Source organism: Episyrphus balteatus, chromosome 1 (genome assembly GCF_945859705.1).
Source record: "Episyrphus balteatus chromosome 1, idEpiBalt1.1, whole genome shotgun sequence".
Classification (NCBI taxonomy): domain Eukaryota; kingdom Metazoa; phylum Arthropoda; class Insecta; order Diptera; family Syrphidae; genus Episyrphus; species Episyrphus balteatus.
In genome coordinates, this window is record NC_079134.1 from 117,246,887 (window position 1) to 117,264,156 (window position 17,270).

At 31.7% G+C, this 17,270-nt stretch overlaps 1 protein-coding gene across 1 annotated transcript; it reads left to right on the plus strand.

The window, feature by feature from the left end:
- The first annotated feature begins 1,672 nt into the window (after window positions 1-1,672).
- LOC129910275 (putative nuclease HARBI1) lies at window positions 1,673-3,057 on the plus strand. The gene is made up of 4 exons (XM_055987600.1): window positions 1,673-1,718; window positions 1,789-1,970; window positions 2,324-2,462; window positions 2,521-3,057. Exons 1-4 carry the CDS (start codon window positions 1,673-1,675, stop codon window positions 3,033-3,035), a joined length of 882 nt encoding a protein of 293 aa, XP_055843575.1. The 3' UTR covers window positions 3,036-3,057.
- Window positions 3,058-17,270: the final 14,213 nt, after the last annotated feature.

The window sequence follows — 17,270 nt, forward strand, 5'->3', positions numbered from 1 at the left end:
ATCTTTTTCAGCTTTCCCTTGCCAGACGCATCCAAAGTGCAGCAAAAAATCAATTTTTGGCGTTTTGGTATAACCGAATAAATGATACACCAAAAAATCATAAAAAAATCCCCTGATTTCGAATCTGTGGGTACCGCAAGTTTCTTTTTCAGCTTTCCCCCCGCCAGACCGCCTTAAAGCATTTTTAAGTGCATTTTTCTAATAAAAAACCTAATTACTTATTTTCTGTTAGGTATAACCGTATGATGGTAACAAATTAATATTCTATGTCTATTCCAGGTCTAGAAAATATAATTTATAGCCAGCTATTTTTCAGCCTTCCCTCTGCCAGACACATCCAAAGTGCAGTCAAAAATCAACTTTTGGCGTTTTGCTAGGTATAACCCCAATAAATGAAACACCAAAATTTCATAAAAAAATCCCCTGATTTCAAAAATGCGGGTACCAGAAGTTTTTCTTTAGCTTTCGCCCCGCCAGACCGCTTTGAAGCATTTTGAAATGCATTTTTCTAATAAAAAACCTAATAGCTTATTTTCTGTTGTTTATAACCGTATGATGGTAACAAATTAAAATTCTATGTCTATTCCTGGTTTAGAAAATATAAGTTTAAGCTAGATATTTTTCAGCCTTCCCTCTGCCAGACGCCCTTAAAGTTTTCCCAAACAGGTTTTTCCATAGAAAAAACATCTAGTTTCTGTTTTTTTCTTATAAAATTGAAATAATATTTTTTTGTTTAGAGTAACCATATAATGGCCAAATATTAACTTTCTCTGCCTTTTCCTGATTTAGAAAATGTATGTTTAAGACAGTTTTGTTTCAGCCTACCCTCTACCAGACGCCCTAAAAGGTATCTCAATAGTACGGGAAAGTTAGATTTTGCTATATGGGGCATGGGGGTCTGGGAAAAAATCCGAAATGCATTTTGTTAAGCGAATCTTGTTATTCATTTGGACAAATTATGACTCACAGGCGTAAAGTAGGTAAAAATATTGTCAAGATCTCCAACTTTTCCAATTTAATGTTTCCATTAATTTGGAATTGTTCGCCGTATTGCCCTCCACCCTCTCTACTTTGATTGATTCCAACTCTTTCCTCGTTTCGACTAATTTTTGAGTCGATATCGGACAAATTCGTTCAGCTACATTTCAATTTCTTCAATTTCCTACCAGTAAAATTTAGACATGTTAAGTTTTTCAAAGGATGTCTTATCAGGGTCCATAGTAGCATTTCCGATAATTCTTTAGCTCGTGAAAACCTAATTACATAACCGATAAAAAACTGTTCAGTTAATTTTACTTCGTCTGGTTTTTCATGTAAATTCAATCCGTTCTTCAGAACGTGAGTATCTCCTTCTGAGAAGAAGAGATTTTTACAGTTTTTCAATCTCAAGAAAAATTTTACTGGGAAAATCGTTGAAAGTCGCTTAAATGGCAATTGAATTACTTAATTGGTGGCGTGCCGGAAATATTTTATGGCGTGCCACCAATGGCACGCGTGCCATTGGTTCGCCATCCCTGGGATAGGCTATCCAAGATACCTTAGTAGCTGATACCTTTGTGAACGAACAATCAAACAAGATAGGTTACCTGTCAAATTTGAATCAGCTGAGAGACAAAACAAAACCAAAAATCGTTGCCACAAGATTATTTAAATATTTAAATATTGTAATAAAATGGAAAATTTGGACATTTCATCTGAAATTGAAGACGGAGTATTAGGTAGTTATTGAACCAAATAGATTTTTTTTAACTGCATGAGTTATTCACATATAATTTTTAACAAATCTAGGAAGCATTGAGCTGTTTGTGGAGAACGATCTTCTTGCGAGTTCTGGTGCAGCAATTATTTCCCCAGAGATCCTGATGAACGAGAATCCGACAAGAACGGAAAACTTTTTCGAAATAACGATACCAGGATACACGTTTGATGAGTTTCGGAAACATTTCCGAATGAGTCGAAGTGCTTTCGCAGTAAGTTTCTATTCAAAACATTTAGGTTCAATATTATATTACTTTGAGTATGTTCGGAAGGATCTGATGGAAAAAGTGGGAAACCGTAAGCGCATCACGGGACTGGAATTAAAACTTTTGTTTACTCTGTGGATATTGAGCAAACAGGAAAGCTTTTTGTCAGCGGGTGATCGTTTCCACATCGCAAAAAGTTCAGCTCACAAAGCTTTTTGTGAAATTCTTGATGTGTTATGCGCTTTGACGGGAGACTACATCAAATTGCCATCTCCAAGTCAATACAACTCTATTTCTTAAGTGAGTATTTATTATATTAGAAGGATTAAAAGACAGTATAAATCAACTAAAACATTTAGGCGTTTCGAGAGAAATCTGGAGGCCGTATCCCAGGGATAATTGGGGCTATTGATGGGTGTCACATCCAAATCAAACAGCCCTTAAGAAACCCAATCGACTACTACAACAGAAAAAATTCCCACTCAGATATTTTACAAGGTAAATTATGTCTTTGGCAGATAGAATTTTATTACTTTTACCATATTTTGCTTTAAAGTCGTGTGTGACCATAGAGTTGTTTTCACCGATGTGTATGTAGGAGCTCCGGGACGGTTGCATGATGCAAGAGTCTTTAGAAACAGCCCATTGTCGAGTGAAATAGACCGATTGGTGCCTGACGAATATCATCTTGTGGGTGATACAGCCTACCCTCTGAAAAAAAACCTTGTACCACCCTTCCGTGATAACGGACACTTGAGTGAAAACAAAATTAATTTTAACACGCGTCTTAGTAGCGCAAGAGTTACAATAGAACGAGCATTTGGGTTCCTTAAATGCCGATTCCGCCACCTAAAGTATTTGGATGTTTCAGAGCCAATGATGGCCAATAAAATAGTAACTGCTTGTTGCATATTGCACAACCACATTCAAATACGCAGCCATGAGGATTTTGTTGATGCGGATATTGAGGTGGATTATGAGAATCCAATGTACCCAGATCCTAATAACGAAAACATGAACGAAAGAGGATCTCAATGCCAAAAGCGAAACTACTTGCTCTCATTATTTTGAAATAAAAAACAAAAAAGTAATAAAAAATGAATAAAAATTAAAGATCTGAAAAATAGAAACACAGAAATTTCTTTTGGCTCGTCTCTACTAGAATTTTAAGTTTTTTTTTTTCAAAAATGATGAATGCACACTTTAAGTAGATTCTTTAAAGTTTCCAAATATGTATAAAATATCCAGATGAAGCAAGTTGGTAAGTATAGATAAGCAAGCCAAGACATGATGATGGAAAAAGAAAAAGAAAAAAACTGAAACTTCTTTTGGCTCGTCTCTAATAGAATTTTAAGTTTTTTTCAAAAATGATGAATGCACACTAAATATTTATAAAATATCCAGATGAAGCAAGTTTGTTAGCATAGACAAGCATGCCAAGATACCCCTGATGGAAAATGAAAAAAAAAGGAAAATTCTTTTAGCTGGTATTTTATTATATATATATGTATATTTCTTAAAAATTATATAATGAAAAAAAAAAAACTTAAAACTAATGAATGAAAATTGCATTCAGATGCAAACAAAAAAATTACATATCCAGGCTTTAAAGATAACTTAAAACTTACATACTACGAAAAACAAAAATAAACAAAACTGGAGTTAATTTTTTATGTTATTTATGAATGAAATAAATAATATGAATGAAGTAAATAAAAAATAATAATACAAAAATAAATAAATGAAAAAAAAAAAAAAGAAAAAAAAATTCAGTCTGATGTCTGTCCTGAAAAAAATACAAAAATTAGTAATTAGTAATTAGTAAAACATATATGTTAACTTCTTACTTTGGACGTTTTCTGGGTTTAATTTTGATTTTCTTAATTTAGTTAATTCCCTAAGTTAGTTTAGGGTTTCTTGGGCAAGGCGTTTTTCTTCAATGTTTAAGAATTATTCCTTTAGTGCAGCGTTTTTTCTACAGCGTGGAGCCTCCGCGTTAGGTGCACCCGAACGAGATGATGTGGAGGGCAAAACATTTTCCGAAGCTGAATTATTCGCCCCCGAAAACGAGTAAGAGGAGGCATTCATCGAACTTATGGCGTCCTTCACCCTAACCTTAAATTAAATAAAAACAAGTTCTTTCTTCTTAACTCTTCTTAACCATACCTGTTGCATCCTCTTCATTCGATTGAATGCTGTTGGCAATACAGTAAAACCCGGATAAGGATTTTTTCACATAAAATTCATCTTTTAAGTAGCTTTCGCTTAACTGCCTTCCCCGCTTAATTGCCTGGCTTTTCAAATACTTATAATTGAATTTACTTGAAAAAATTCTTTTAAGTACACATTTGAAACAAGTTTGAACTGTAAGAAAAATTTCGTTTCCTAAACCGCTTTAAAATTCAAAAATTCTCCTAAAGTTAGAAATTAAGTAGTTAGCTATTTTTAACTTTCAAAGTAATTTTGTTTTGTGAAGATTATGTTTTTAGTAATCAAACATGTTTTTTTTTATTATTAAATAAATATAGAGATAACTGCCTATGAGCACTTAAGCGATTTCTTGTAAGTATCTTACCCGCTTTAGTGCCTATCAAAATGGGACATTTAAAGGCTTTGTAGGGTGTCCATCTTGGACCTTTCTAAATAGAGAACATTTTATTCTGAAACCTTAAAAAAGAGCACTTGGAAGAAAAAAAAAGAGAACAAAAAAGAGCACTTGATTAAAAAAAAACAAACAACTTACATAAACTAAATACATTTATTTTTCTAACTAGGTAGAGGTACCTACTTATAAGTATGGAATGTTGGAAACATGATCAGCTGATCAAACAGGACTTCCTTGTAAAACGATAAAAAATTAACTATTCTCTCAGTTAATTTAATCTTGGTGCATGATGGTTGGTTACCATCACCATAGAAATAAATTTTGAAATCTTAACTTCACAAAAGTCGACCACAATATTTGGTTTTTTTAACCCTTAAACCCTACCGGGAGAGACACTATTACTACCCTGGGGTTCAGGAGACCCCAAAAGGATTTTGATAAAATTTATTAAAAAAATCAATTTAACAAAAATTTTTATTTATTAATAATATAGTTTAATATGTTTTAAAATATAAAATGTTCTAAAAATTTGTGTTCAGGCACATTTGACACACTGAGTGGCTATGTTCCGAACAGAGTGCATTTCTGCAACTGCTGCACCTTATTTTCGTCTTGAGGTCCTTTTATCGTGGACAGATGAGAAATCCTTTTTTTTGTGGTTAGAGTAGATGTTTACTGAGCCGCTGGCCGCTTCTTTTTTTAAATTTCTCCAATAAGTAACTGGAGATTGGTTGGCAAAGTTGCCCATATAATTCTTGTGTTTTCGAACTAAAATCGAAAAACAAAACGAGAACACAGACATAATAACACTTGCATACAGTAGTGATAATAAAAGAAATATTAGATACAGTGAAAACACTCTTTAAAAGTAATAAAAACCTTAATAACCCATTAAAGGGATCCAAAAACAATCCATCGAATTACCAAAATAAACTTGCACAAATACTACCCTGGGGTCTACGGGACCCCAGAGAGTGGATATCTTGAGCTGTACAACTTGGTATTGAATAAATGACTAATTTTTAGGTGGCTACTACGTTAATTAGAGAATTCTAAAAGTTTCGGCGGCGTCTATTACTTATTTTTTGTAAAATTCAAAAAAATGTATGTTTGCAGTGTCGCTGGACCCCAGGGTAGGGTTTAAGGGTTAAAAACTTATCATAAGCCCAAATCTCGGATCCACAAAATGTTATGATGAGTAGAGATGAGCAAAAAATCACGACCTGTGATTTTTAACCTGTGATTGACAAATCACAATCACTACCTGTGAACAGTTCTCAAATAACCTGTGATTACCTTAACCGTGAATTGGGTATTTACTTTTCACTTTACAGTTCGCATTTCGCTCAAATAGAGCATTTACCCCGAATGTCATTTTCGACAAGTTCGTTTAGGATATGGCGTGATCTCATAGATCAATCATAAAAAAGATCTCTATGTTTTATGTTTACACTTTACACTAGAAGTGAGGCAAAAATGTTTGTCAAAAGTAAATGTCACAGGTCAAAAGTCATTTTCAATGCGTTTTCGTGAATTCCGCGGAAAATAATTCACGTTTACACTTGACCTGTAGCAAAAAGTTATTTTTTCCAAAATCACAGGTCAAAAATTATTTTTAATACGTAGTCGTGAATTCCGCGGAAAATAATTCACGTTTACACTTGACCTGTAGCAAAAAGTTATTTTTTTCAAAATCACAGGTCAAAAGTCATTTTCAATGCGTTTTCGTGAATTCCGCGGAAAATAATTCACGTTTACACTTGACCTGTAACAAAAAGTTATTTTTTCCAAAATTACAGGTCAAAAGTCATTTTCAATGCGTTTTCGCAACAGTTACTGTGTAAACGTGAATTGTTTTTACCGGAATTTACACAAGTGCATTGGCAATTATAACCTGTGATTTTTCCCAAAACAACTTTTAAACAGTTCTTGTTCTTGTGTAAACGTGAATTCACTTCACAAATGCTTTGGAATTATTTTTAACCTGTGATTTTCCCAAAACAACTTTTGCAATAGTTCTTTTGTGAACATGAATGTTTTGACCGGAATTCACGCAAATGTTTAGGATTTTTTTAAACCCGTGATTTTGTTCAAAATAATTTTTGCACCAATTCTTATGTAAACGTTAGTTATTTAAAGCGGAATTCACGAAAATGCATTGAAAATTACTTTTGACCTTTGATTGGAAAAAATAACTTTTGCAACAGTTCTTGTGCAAACGTAAACTGTTTTTATCGGAATTTACACAAGTGCATTGGAAATTATAACCTGTGATTTTTACAAAAACAACTTTTCAATAGTTCTTATGTAAACGTGAATTGGTTTGACAGGAATTCACTTCACAAATGCTTTGGAATTATTTTTAACCTGTGATTTTTCCCAAAACAACTTTTCAACAGTTCTTGTTCTTGTGTAAACGTGAATTCACTTCAGAAATGCTTTGGAATTATTTTTAACCTGTGATTTTTCCCAAAACAACTTTTGCAATAGTTCTTTTGTAAACGTGAATTGGTTTGACAGGAATTCACTTCACAAATGCTTTGAAATTATTTCAAACCTTTGATTTTTCCCAAAACAACTTTTGCAACAGGTCAAGTGTATAGGTGAATTATTTTAAGCAGAGTTCGAAAATGCATTGAAAATGACTTTTATTTTGGCCAAAACAACTATTTGCAACAGTGTAAAAGTGAATTAATTTAGCCGGAATTCACGCAGATGCATTGAAAATTACTTTTAACCTGTGATTTTGGATAAAACAATTTTTTGCAACGTGAATTGTTTTTACCGAAATTCACGCACGTTCGGTAAAATAATTGTTTTGTTAACCCCTTACAATAACGTATGGCTCCAGAAGAATCACGGTTTGCACCCGAATATTTGCTGTGAAATCGCAGGTTGCCCTGATTAGAATAAGGGGTTTAAAAGTTACTTTTCCCGTGAAATAATAAATTTCTTCCGTAAAATCAAGAGTCGCCTAGACAAAATAATGTTTTCCCCAGTATAATCACTAATGGCTTTGGTAAATCGCGGATCTGTTTGCTTAAACCAGTTTTCCTTGTAAAATCAGCTCCATTGTTTCAAATATACTCGTATTTGAGCTTCAATAGTACTTCCTACGTAAGTATCGTACGAAAATACAAACGTTAAAAATGCTACGTTTTTTTTTTTTTTTTTTTTGGATTTTCATAAAAAAAAATTGAAATCACTGTTAAAAATCACAGGTTAGAATCACCGTGAATTAAAAATCACAGTCACAGGTATACCTGTGATTGAAAAATCACGACTTAGCTCATCTCTAATGATGAGTAAGATAGAAGTGGGTACTACCTTCTAACAATATATTTGTGACGACATTACTAACTGATTTTTTACAATCGGTTTAAAAAAGTCGACTTCACATCGCAGAAGTAAATTTTTGACAAAATGTAGGGTAGAGTTGCCTATTTGCGGCCGTCTCCAGTTACCGGCCACCTTTCGGAAAATCGTTATAACTAGTGATTTCAAAGGGGTTTATTCCAATTTTTTACTCGTATGCTGTTCTAACATATAAGAGAACAGCATAAGAGCAAAATTTTGGAATAAACCCTACGAAATCCCTAGTTATAACGATTTTCCGAAAGGTGGCCGGTAACTAGAGACGGCCGCAAATAGGCAACTCTACCCTACAAACAACAAAAATTAAACTTGTTGGAAAGTAAATAAATTAATTAAAATAAAGAAAAATGTAGTTAAAGGAAAAAAGAGAACCGTTATATTTTGGAAAAACTACGTAGGCAAATAAAAAAAGAGACTAAAAGAGGATATTTGGAAAAAAGAGAACAAAAAAAGAATTTTATGAAAAAAGAGAGTGTAAAAAAGATCAAAGTTGAAAAAGAGAACATGTTCTCTTTAAAAGAGATGTTCTGGAAACCCTAAGGCTTGGCCACACCGGAGGGTATGCGGTAGAGGTACGGGTAGCGGTAACGATATTTGTATGAAAAAAATTCCACATCTGAACGTTGATATGTCAGTTTGGAATTTTTTTCATACAAGTACCGTTACCTCTACCCGTACCGCTACCGCATACCCTCCGGTGTGGCCAAGCCTCAAGGTGAGGTACTTATCCGGGTTTTACTGTATATTGCTGGGCGAATTGCGAATCTTTAAATAATTAAAAATAAAGTTTGATAAAAAAAAAAGTTGCATTATTGAAGTAAACTCACCAGACACTATTTTGTTACATACTTCCTCCGAATCCTCAATTTCGTATTGTGTATTATTAAAAAACCAAGAAATATGCATTTTATTATTGGTTTATTGTTTATCAAAATTAAAATAAATAATAATAAAAAAAACTCTAAAAAAAAAAAAAACTACCAATAGAAAAACTCCCGATTAAAAAAACAAACATATGTGCATCAGCTGTTCTCTTTCTTCTTAAGTATCCAGAAATTTTTTGGATTTCTTTGGATTTTTATACCAATTAACATATGTTCACGATCTGCTGAGATTTTATTTGGGATTACAACAGCACAAAGGTATCCGGATACCCTTGGATCGGCACGTGAACGCACCCAATGATGTGTGATGTAAATGTGTTGTTATAGGTGTTGTTGTATAGGAAATATTCCATTTCCGTGTGACTAATGTAAAAAATAAAACCAAAATAGAGCCATATAAAGTAATTTTGGAAATCTTTAGAAAATAGGAGTAAACTCAGAAACGTATAGCTGTAACCAGGGCTACCTTTGCGCCTCAAAAGAGGCGTTTTTCTTCTTTTTTCACCTAATCCACTTTCTCTCCACTTTTTAAAAATTGTCAAAAAATCCCTCTTTTTGATATTTTGGTTCCACCTTTCCTCTTTTTTAAAATTATGTACGTTTGATTAAAAAAATTGACATTTTTTTGAAAATCAAGGAAAATGTGACTTATACCACTTTCAATTATAACGACTCAATTGTAAAAAAAATATACGTTACTGTTGTTGTTTAGAGCTAATTTGATTTTTATAAGGTTATTTTTGATAAATTTTGTGTTGTTTCTTCAAGAAATTATGCACAGGTGATGTTTTTTTCATTATTCTTATGATGTTCATACAATTTTAATTTTAAGAAATTGTGTTAAAAGGTTTGTGTTGCGGTTTGGAAAAGGCGCAAATGAGGTATTTCGTGTGACTGTCGTACTTAACATATTCTATTTTGACATTTTTTTATTGGAGCCTTTTTTTTTATCAAAATCCTACTTTTTTTGGTTCTTTTTGAAAATCTACGGTAGCCCTGGCTGTAACAGTTAAATTACATGAAAAAGGGATGAACCTCTGAAATTATTCCATTCTATTAAATGGCTCAAAGAATTTTCATTATATTTTACTATAACTCTGCGTGTATTACTTAACCCTTTCGGACCCAGCGTTACTGTCATGTAACATTTTTTTTAAAAATTCGTAAAAAATATTAAATTAAACAAGTTTTTAGGTTTCGATGGCTTAATTTAAAGATAATAATGCCTAGTTTCTGGATTATTACAAAAAGTTAGTCAAATATAATACCTTTAACTTTTTTGTATCGAAAAAGGGACTGAAATTCACATTTTCTTTTTTTTTTTGCAAAAAAAAATTTTTTTATATATGGTCATAATTTTGAAAAAAAAAAGATATAAAAAATGTTAATGCAGAAAGTGTTTTGTTTTTTTGTTTAGAAGAAGTGGCATACATTATAGTTTCAGAAAAAGTTATTTTGGTGGTCATAGGCAGTGCATGTTTCTTACATGTAACAAGAAAATAACACATTAGTTTTTCTATTTATTATTTTGGAAAATAACTTTTTGCTATTCATATTTCTTAGTTGTGATGTTTTTGACCCGATAATACAGAAAAAACATTTTTTAATATTGATTTTCATAGCTTTTGTTCGAAAGGGTTAAAAATCACTATTCATTAGATTTTTGAGGTAAGTAAAAAAGATATTTTCAAAACTTAAAGTTGAAGATGAAGCGGAACGAAATTTTCCATACAAAATTTCGTTAACGAAATCTTAAACGAAATTGGATTTGTTTTGTTTATGCATTTAAATTTATTTTCTGATGTTTTTTCTTGAGTTTTTTATTTGTACTTTTAATATTTTTACTTTTCTATAATACCCGATAATATTTTGTTAATATGTTCGCTGTTGAGTTTGGAGACTTCAACATTTTTCGTTTCGCTTCAGCTACGTACTAGGCTTAAGATTGAAAATCTATCAACTGGACTATTAGAGAGGCTGAGTTACAAAAATTGTAGTGCAAATTAATTAAAATGCATAAAAACAAAAGCATTTTAGAACGTTTCAGAATTTAATTCAAAATTTTAAATGAATGCACTTACAAATTTCGTTGTCTTCAGGTTCCATTGTTGAATTTTCTAAAGAAAATAAATTTATTAAGAATCTCACAGAAATAGTTAAAACAGAGAGATAAGTTACATATTAAGGGGCCAGTTATAGCTATCATTGGTTTTCATCATTGGAATTTTCATGACAGGTCGTTTATAGCAATCATTGAAAATTTCTATCATTGAAGATTCTTATCATTGAAAATTTCAGTTTTCCTGGTTGAAATCCAGTCGATAAATTTTATATGACAGAAATGTTCGTGAAAAATAACTTCAATTAAACTTTTTTTTCTCAAAAAAAAAAAAAAAATTCTGTGTGATTGGCTGCGTTCACGTACGCATAGGATAGGCTATTTATATTTTAAGGAAATAAACTGGGCTTTAATAATAAGTGAACAAGATTCATACTCATTTACGTGTTTTTTTGAATAAAATAATATGAAAGTGAAAAAAAAACAACTTAAAAAACGAAGAAAATTGGGTTTGTTGTTGCAAAATTGCGGAGAAACGCTTGTCCGCAAAAAAGTTTTGGTACATACTTAAACAGCAACAAATTCTTGATTGGTTGTAAAAAAAAATCTTTCAAAAGAGACGTATTTTGGCAAAGATAAAGCCATTTAAGGGAATGGAAAGCAAAAATCATAAAAACCGTCATGAAAATGAATTTTAGGATGAAGGTAAAAACTAATTTTTTATTTAACGCGAAAAACTTACATATTTCAATATATAGAGATGTCCTGGTCCAATGACACTTTTTCTAAGTAAATATTGGAATTTCTATTGTTGTTGTAATAAAACATTAATAATATATGTAATTAATTTTTATTGAAATCTATTGCAATTGCAAAATAATATCATTTCTGGCAGTGCGGTTTAGGCGGCTGCCAAGGGATGCGTTTTCATTATGGCTTTCAATTTGTCCACCAATAATATTATGCGTCGCAAACGATTCAAATCTTCAGGATTTTCTGGGGGCTCAGGCTCATTTGAATCGATGCATATATTACACAGTATTGCACAGGCAGTGATTATTTTTTGTGCCGTGCTGATCTTAAGACGCATTTCATAAGCCAAAACAGGAAATCTTCATTTTTTCACAAAAGAAATTCAAATAACAAAACGCAGAAATCTGACAAAAAAAACAAATGCCAAAATCATAAGAAAAATCAATTTAGTCAAAATTTACCTATTTGAAAAGACATCAAATCTTAAAATTGCTATATAAGGCCTGGTTTCGTTAACGAAATCTTGAACGAAAAATTTCGTTTTCCTTTTCGTTTTTCAGTACGCAGCTCTAGCGAAAAATTGGAGAGTTTGCACTCATTTTTCACTTACTTTTTACTGTCCTGTGCATTTTTTTTTTTTTGACTCCAGGAGCAGTGTAGACGGTTTTTCACTTTTAATTCATTTATTTTTTGCTTTAACAATTATTTTCTGTTGATTTTTCTTGATTTTAAATTAATTTTAAATTTTTTAATTTTGACTTTGACAGAATACTCGATGATTTTTTTTTTCTTAGCATTTTCGTTGTCGACTTTGGAGACTTGACAATTTTTCGTTTCGCTTCAGCAGCGTACTAGGCTTAAATCTTTTAAAAAATCAAACTGAATTAAATATTATTCTCGCAAGACTGCCGATTTTTAGGTTCTAACAATAACGAAGTCCTAACTAAACCTCGGTACCAATTTGACAGTACTAGGCCTTAGAACTTGTGTGAAGAAATCATTTGGTATCTTGCGAAATTGAAAATAAAATTTATAGAAATATTTGTTTTGATATTTTTTAAGGCAATTTTGCATGCACATCAGCTCTAAGTTTGCAGATACACGATAAACACACGTTTGCAATTAATTTATAATAATTTATAACAAAAAAAAATAAAAAAAAAGTTTCAGTTTTATCGACTTCACTACGCAACAGTATTAATTCGCGGCGTTGGACGAATATCACCCAAAATTATGTGATAAATAAATCCATCAAAATATTTGGGCCTATTCGGCGAGATCTTTTAATCTGCTATTCTGTTATTCTTTTACGAATTTCCATACAAAAATCTAATCTGTCAAAAAATCTTTTATGATTTTCATATTTGGTATTCGGCATACCCAATATGCTATGTAATCTTTTACGAAGTTCGAACTGTCAAAAATTCTTTTACGAATATCATTTTTGGTATTCAGCAAGCCTTAATCTGTTATGAAATCTTTTATGAATCATAAAAGAATAAAAGACAGATTTTTGTTGGTTTTATCATAAAAGATTTCATGAAACTAACAAATTTTCAATAAAAGTAGGTGCTTTTTTATATTTAGCTTTGTTTTATAAATAACTAATACTCCAGTCAAAGCGTCGTAAAAAAGGGCCTCACCTTGCGCAGAGAGGCACTGTCAGTTTTTATTTCATGGATCGATAGGGGTATATTTAAAAGGCTTAAACCCAATTTCTCACCACCTGATCATTCTTTTTAGCGGAGTTATTCACAAAAATGCATTTTTTGGGATATTTTACTTCTAAGCTAATATCTTTGCTCCAGATTGTCGTAGACCAAAAAATAAACATACATTCTCTTCCTTATAATATTTTCTATCGTATGTATGTAATTTCATTGTATTTGAGTGAGTAAATATAAAATGGCAGCCGTTTAAAGTCAATTTCTTGTTGTAAAAAAACACATTTTTGTCATTATTTCGAAAAAAGCTTATATCATGATTGACACTTTTCTGGCCTATTTTGTAGCCCTGTTCATGTCCTGCATTTTAAAGAAAAAATGAGCTCTTTATCACCAAAGATGGCCGAGCTATTGATAAATGAACGCATGCAAAACCGGTGAGAAAACACCCAAAAATAACGTTTTTTGGGAATAACTCGACTTCAGAATGTCCTACGGCAAAAAATAAAGCAATGAATTGTTCGTTACAACATTTTCTATCAATTTAGTGCACAATTTTTTTGTTGAAACAAATAAAAAATAAGTAATATTAAGTCAAAGTCGTTTTTTTGTTTAGCAAACTCTTGCCTTATTATTTTGCGAACGGTGCAAGTATTGGCTATTAAAATAAAATATTATTGTAGTCCTTTAAATTATCTACAATTTAAAAAAAAAATTAGCTCTCTGCGACCCACACGAGTTACATGAAATCTTACGTTTTTTGAGTAATTAAAGTGTAAATTTGAATAAATAGACCAAAATTGTAAACAATGATACAAAATTTTTTTCGAATTCAAGCTTTTTTCATTTTTTGAATTTTACTAGAACATGTTCTATAGTATACTAATGTAAAATTTTTTTTACACCATCAGAAAATAGACATTTTAACGAACGAAATGCCCACCGACTTTTTGAAAAAAGCTGATATTTTGACACGTGAATTTTCGATTGAAAATTAGGGTGTTTTTTTGGTATTAAGTCAATATAAGGCGAACAAATGAATATTTTAAATCAAATAAATTACAGTGTATTTGGGATATAATAAGGTAGGTTTTCACCAAATTTCGTAGAAAAATGTTTGTTTTTGAAAAAGATAAAAATAAAAAACCAAAAACTCGGTTTTTTGAATTTTTCACATAAATTTTGAGGTTATGTGAAAAAATTGTTGATACAAAAGTTGTAGATCTTTTTATTACCTACAACTTTGTCATAAAACTTTTTTCTATAGGACTTGTAGTTTTGCCGGAAATCGAGATATACCATTTTTTACCATTAAAAACTCAACCCACCCACTTCCCGAACTCGGCTCGCCCGTAATTTATTTTTCCTTTCATTCTTATCATATTCCCCTCCTTTTCCAATGGGTTTCATCCTGCTATGATTTTTTTGTACTTTTTAATGTTTTTGAAGGCATCGGCACTGGTCTATAATACTATCAAGCAATTAAAAAAATTAAGTTACTTCAGACTAGGAAAAATCGAATGCAAAACGAATAGCATCAACAAAAACACCAAGATCACCCACTATTCCGTCTTCAATCACGCAACTGTCACAAGGAACGGTCGTCCTCGCCTCGACGCGACCTTTGTATATAAAATCTATAGTACTATCATGAAGTGCAATTTTTTAGTTTGTTCGTTACCTGAGTGGTCACGAGGGCGCTTAGATCGAATTAATAATGGGAGTCATTGAATTCAAGTCTTATTCAATGATGGGAGTAAGGAGATGAGATATACATTTCTGTTTGAAATTTGACATATTTTTAAGTTCGTTCGCTAGCTTACTTTTTTGGTGGCGCTGTTTTTTTTCATGATAGTACTATAGATTTTATATACAAAGGACGCGACGCACAGTGTAACGAGTGTATGGGAAAAACGGCAAAATTAATATCTTGGGAATAAAATAAGAAATTCAGTCAAATATGCTTGAAATAGTATTTTAGCACTTATATCTATGATTGCAACCTAAAAACAAAGAAATTGATACACTAAAACATATAAATCTAGGATTTTTTTTTTTAAAGAGCTGAGCAGCGAACGTGTTTTAATTTTAATTTTTATTTATAATTGTTTGCTTATGTTTTGCTATCTAGATTACATTATTTTAAAAGCTAAATAAATAGTTAAACAAATTTATACTTCTATACATAAAGTAATCACCATCACTTTCGGAAGAATTATGCATATTACTAAGATTTAACTCTATGAGTAATTCTGCAATTTAACTATTGTTATTTGTTAACCAAGTAAAATTTATATTTGGGTCACTTTTTGAGGATTGAAATTCAGCTTTAGATCTGATGCTTTAAATTTAAGGATCTGACGTAATAAGCAAATGATTAATCAAGTCGGTAATTGAATTCAACATAGAACTCTTTTGAGTATGATCCAAACTAGCTTTCCATATTTTTTTGTACCTTGCTTCCAACAACGCTTCTATCGAAGAACACCTAGGTATAGGTTAATCAAAAAACCTTATTATGTTTTTTGCATGGAGTAAAAGTTTATATACACTGCTAGGCATACAGTACCAGGTGTACTTCGAAAGATAAAGATTTTTTGTTCCAAGAATTACCCTTCAAGCAAACAGGTCCGACCTCGGTCCGAATCCGCTCCGCCTAAGGCGGAGCTGAGTCCGACTTCGGATCAGAAACTGGTCCGAAGGTGGCTCAAATTAGTATGGAAATTATAATCACCGCGAAGTCGATTGCATATGTATTGGTGTGGTGAAAATCTCCATTCCTAGAAAACGGAGCCGAAGGCGGACCTGAGCCGGAGCAGCGAAAACCTACCAGAAAGAGGAATAAGAAAGGGATGACATTTCTCATTTGCGACCAAAAAAAGAACAAGATTTATTTGTTTTTTCACTGAAACTGTTTTATTTTTTATTTTATTTTGGCAAACGAAATTTTCACAATAAATACAATATAAAATACAATACATTTTTTTTCATTTTATTTCATTTGATGCTGCTGCTGTTGTTGGTGTTTTTTCACCTTCTAGATTTTTCTTCATCATTAGGGATTACATCTACAACACAAGAAGAAACAACATTTTAACCCAAACACTTTGAGCGATATATAAAACATACCTTTTTTGTTTTCCATATTGTTTATAATTTAATAAAATTGTTTATAATTAATAAACTAACATTATACAAACAACGACACGAGACACGACGCGGCCAAACACTTCAACAAAAAATAACAAAATGACGCTTTGGCTCTTGTTGGCCTTGTCTTTCTTTTCCTTTTCTCATTTTTCACCACGATTCTCGTTCGACTTTGTGTTCATACACAAAAAGTTGCAAGTGTGTTAGTGCAAGCCCGATTTTCGCGGTCTGAGGTCGGAGTTTCTTTGTTGAACTCAGTTTTCTTGCTTGAAGGGTAGTTCTTCAAACGTGTCCAATGGACACTGTCCATGTTTATAACTCGACCAGCAACGAGTGTTGTCAAAATTAATGCAAATTTAAAGAAGAGATTAGGGGTATTCACGATCCGGTGTAACAAAAAAGTGTAAAAATGCAAAATTTTGTTTTCTACTACTACAACTACAATAGGGAAGTTCGAACATTTGTCCCTGTCTTCTCTTTCTTTTTACAGTTACCATTTTGACGTTTTAAACTCGGCGAAAACCAAAACAAACAATTTGAAATCATAAATAAATGCTCTTTTCAGTGCAAAGGCGGGATTTTGGTCAACAATTTATTTTAAGTGATAATTTTATTATAATTAAAGTAATTAGTAATATAAATAAAAATTAGTAATATAAATAAATATTACAATTTATTTCCTTAGACACTAGCTTTCAGAAAATATAACTCTCAACTGGTATAATGAGGTGGATAGGTCGTCCCATGACGGGATTTTTTCCTTTAATATGTTGAAATACGAAAATAAGTACTTTTTAAACGGTAAGTAATATTAAA

What these genes read in the sequence shown, in the direction of transcription:
- LOC129910275 (XM_055987600.1), top strand. Translation starts at nt 1,673, where the DNA reads ATGGAAAATTTGGACATTTCATCTGAAATTGAAGACGGAGTATTAG. An exon ending in AATTGAAGACGGAGTATTAG is followed by an intron (nt 1,719 to 1,788) that starts GTAGTTATTGAA and finishes TAACAAATCTAG; the next exon opens with GAAGCATTGAGCTGTTTGTG. An exon ending in CCACTCAGATATTTTACAAG is followed by an intron (nt 2,463 to 2,520) that starts GTAAATTATGTC and finishes TTTGCTTTAAAG; the next exon opens with TCGTGTGTGACCATAGAGTT.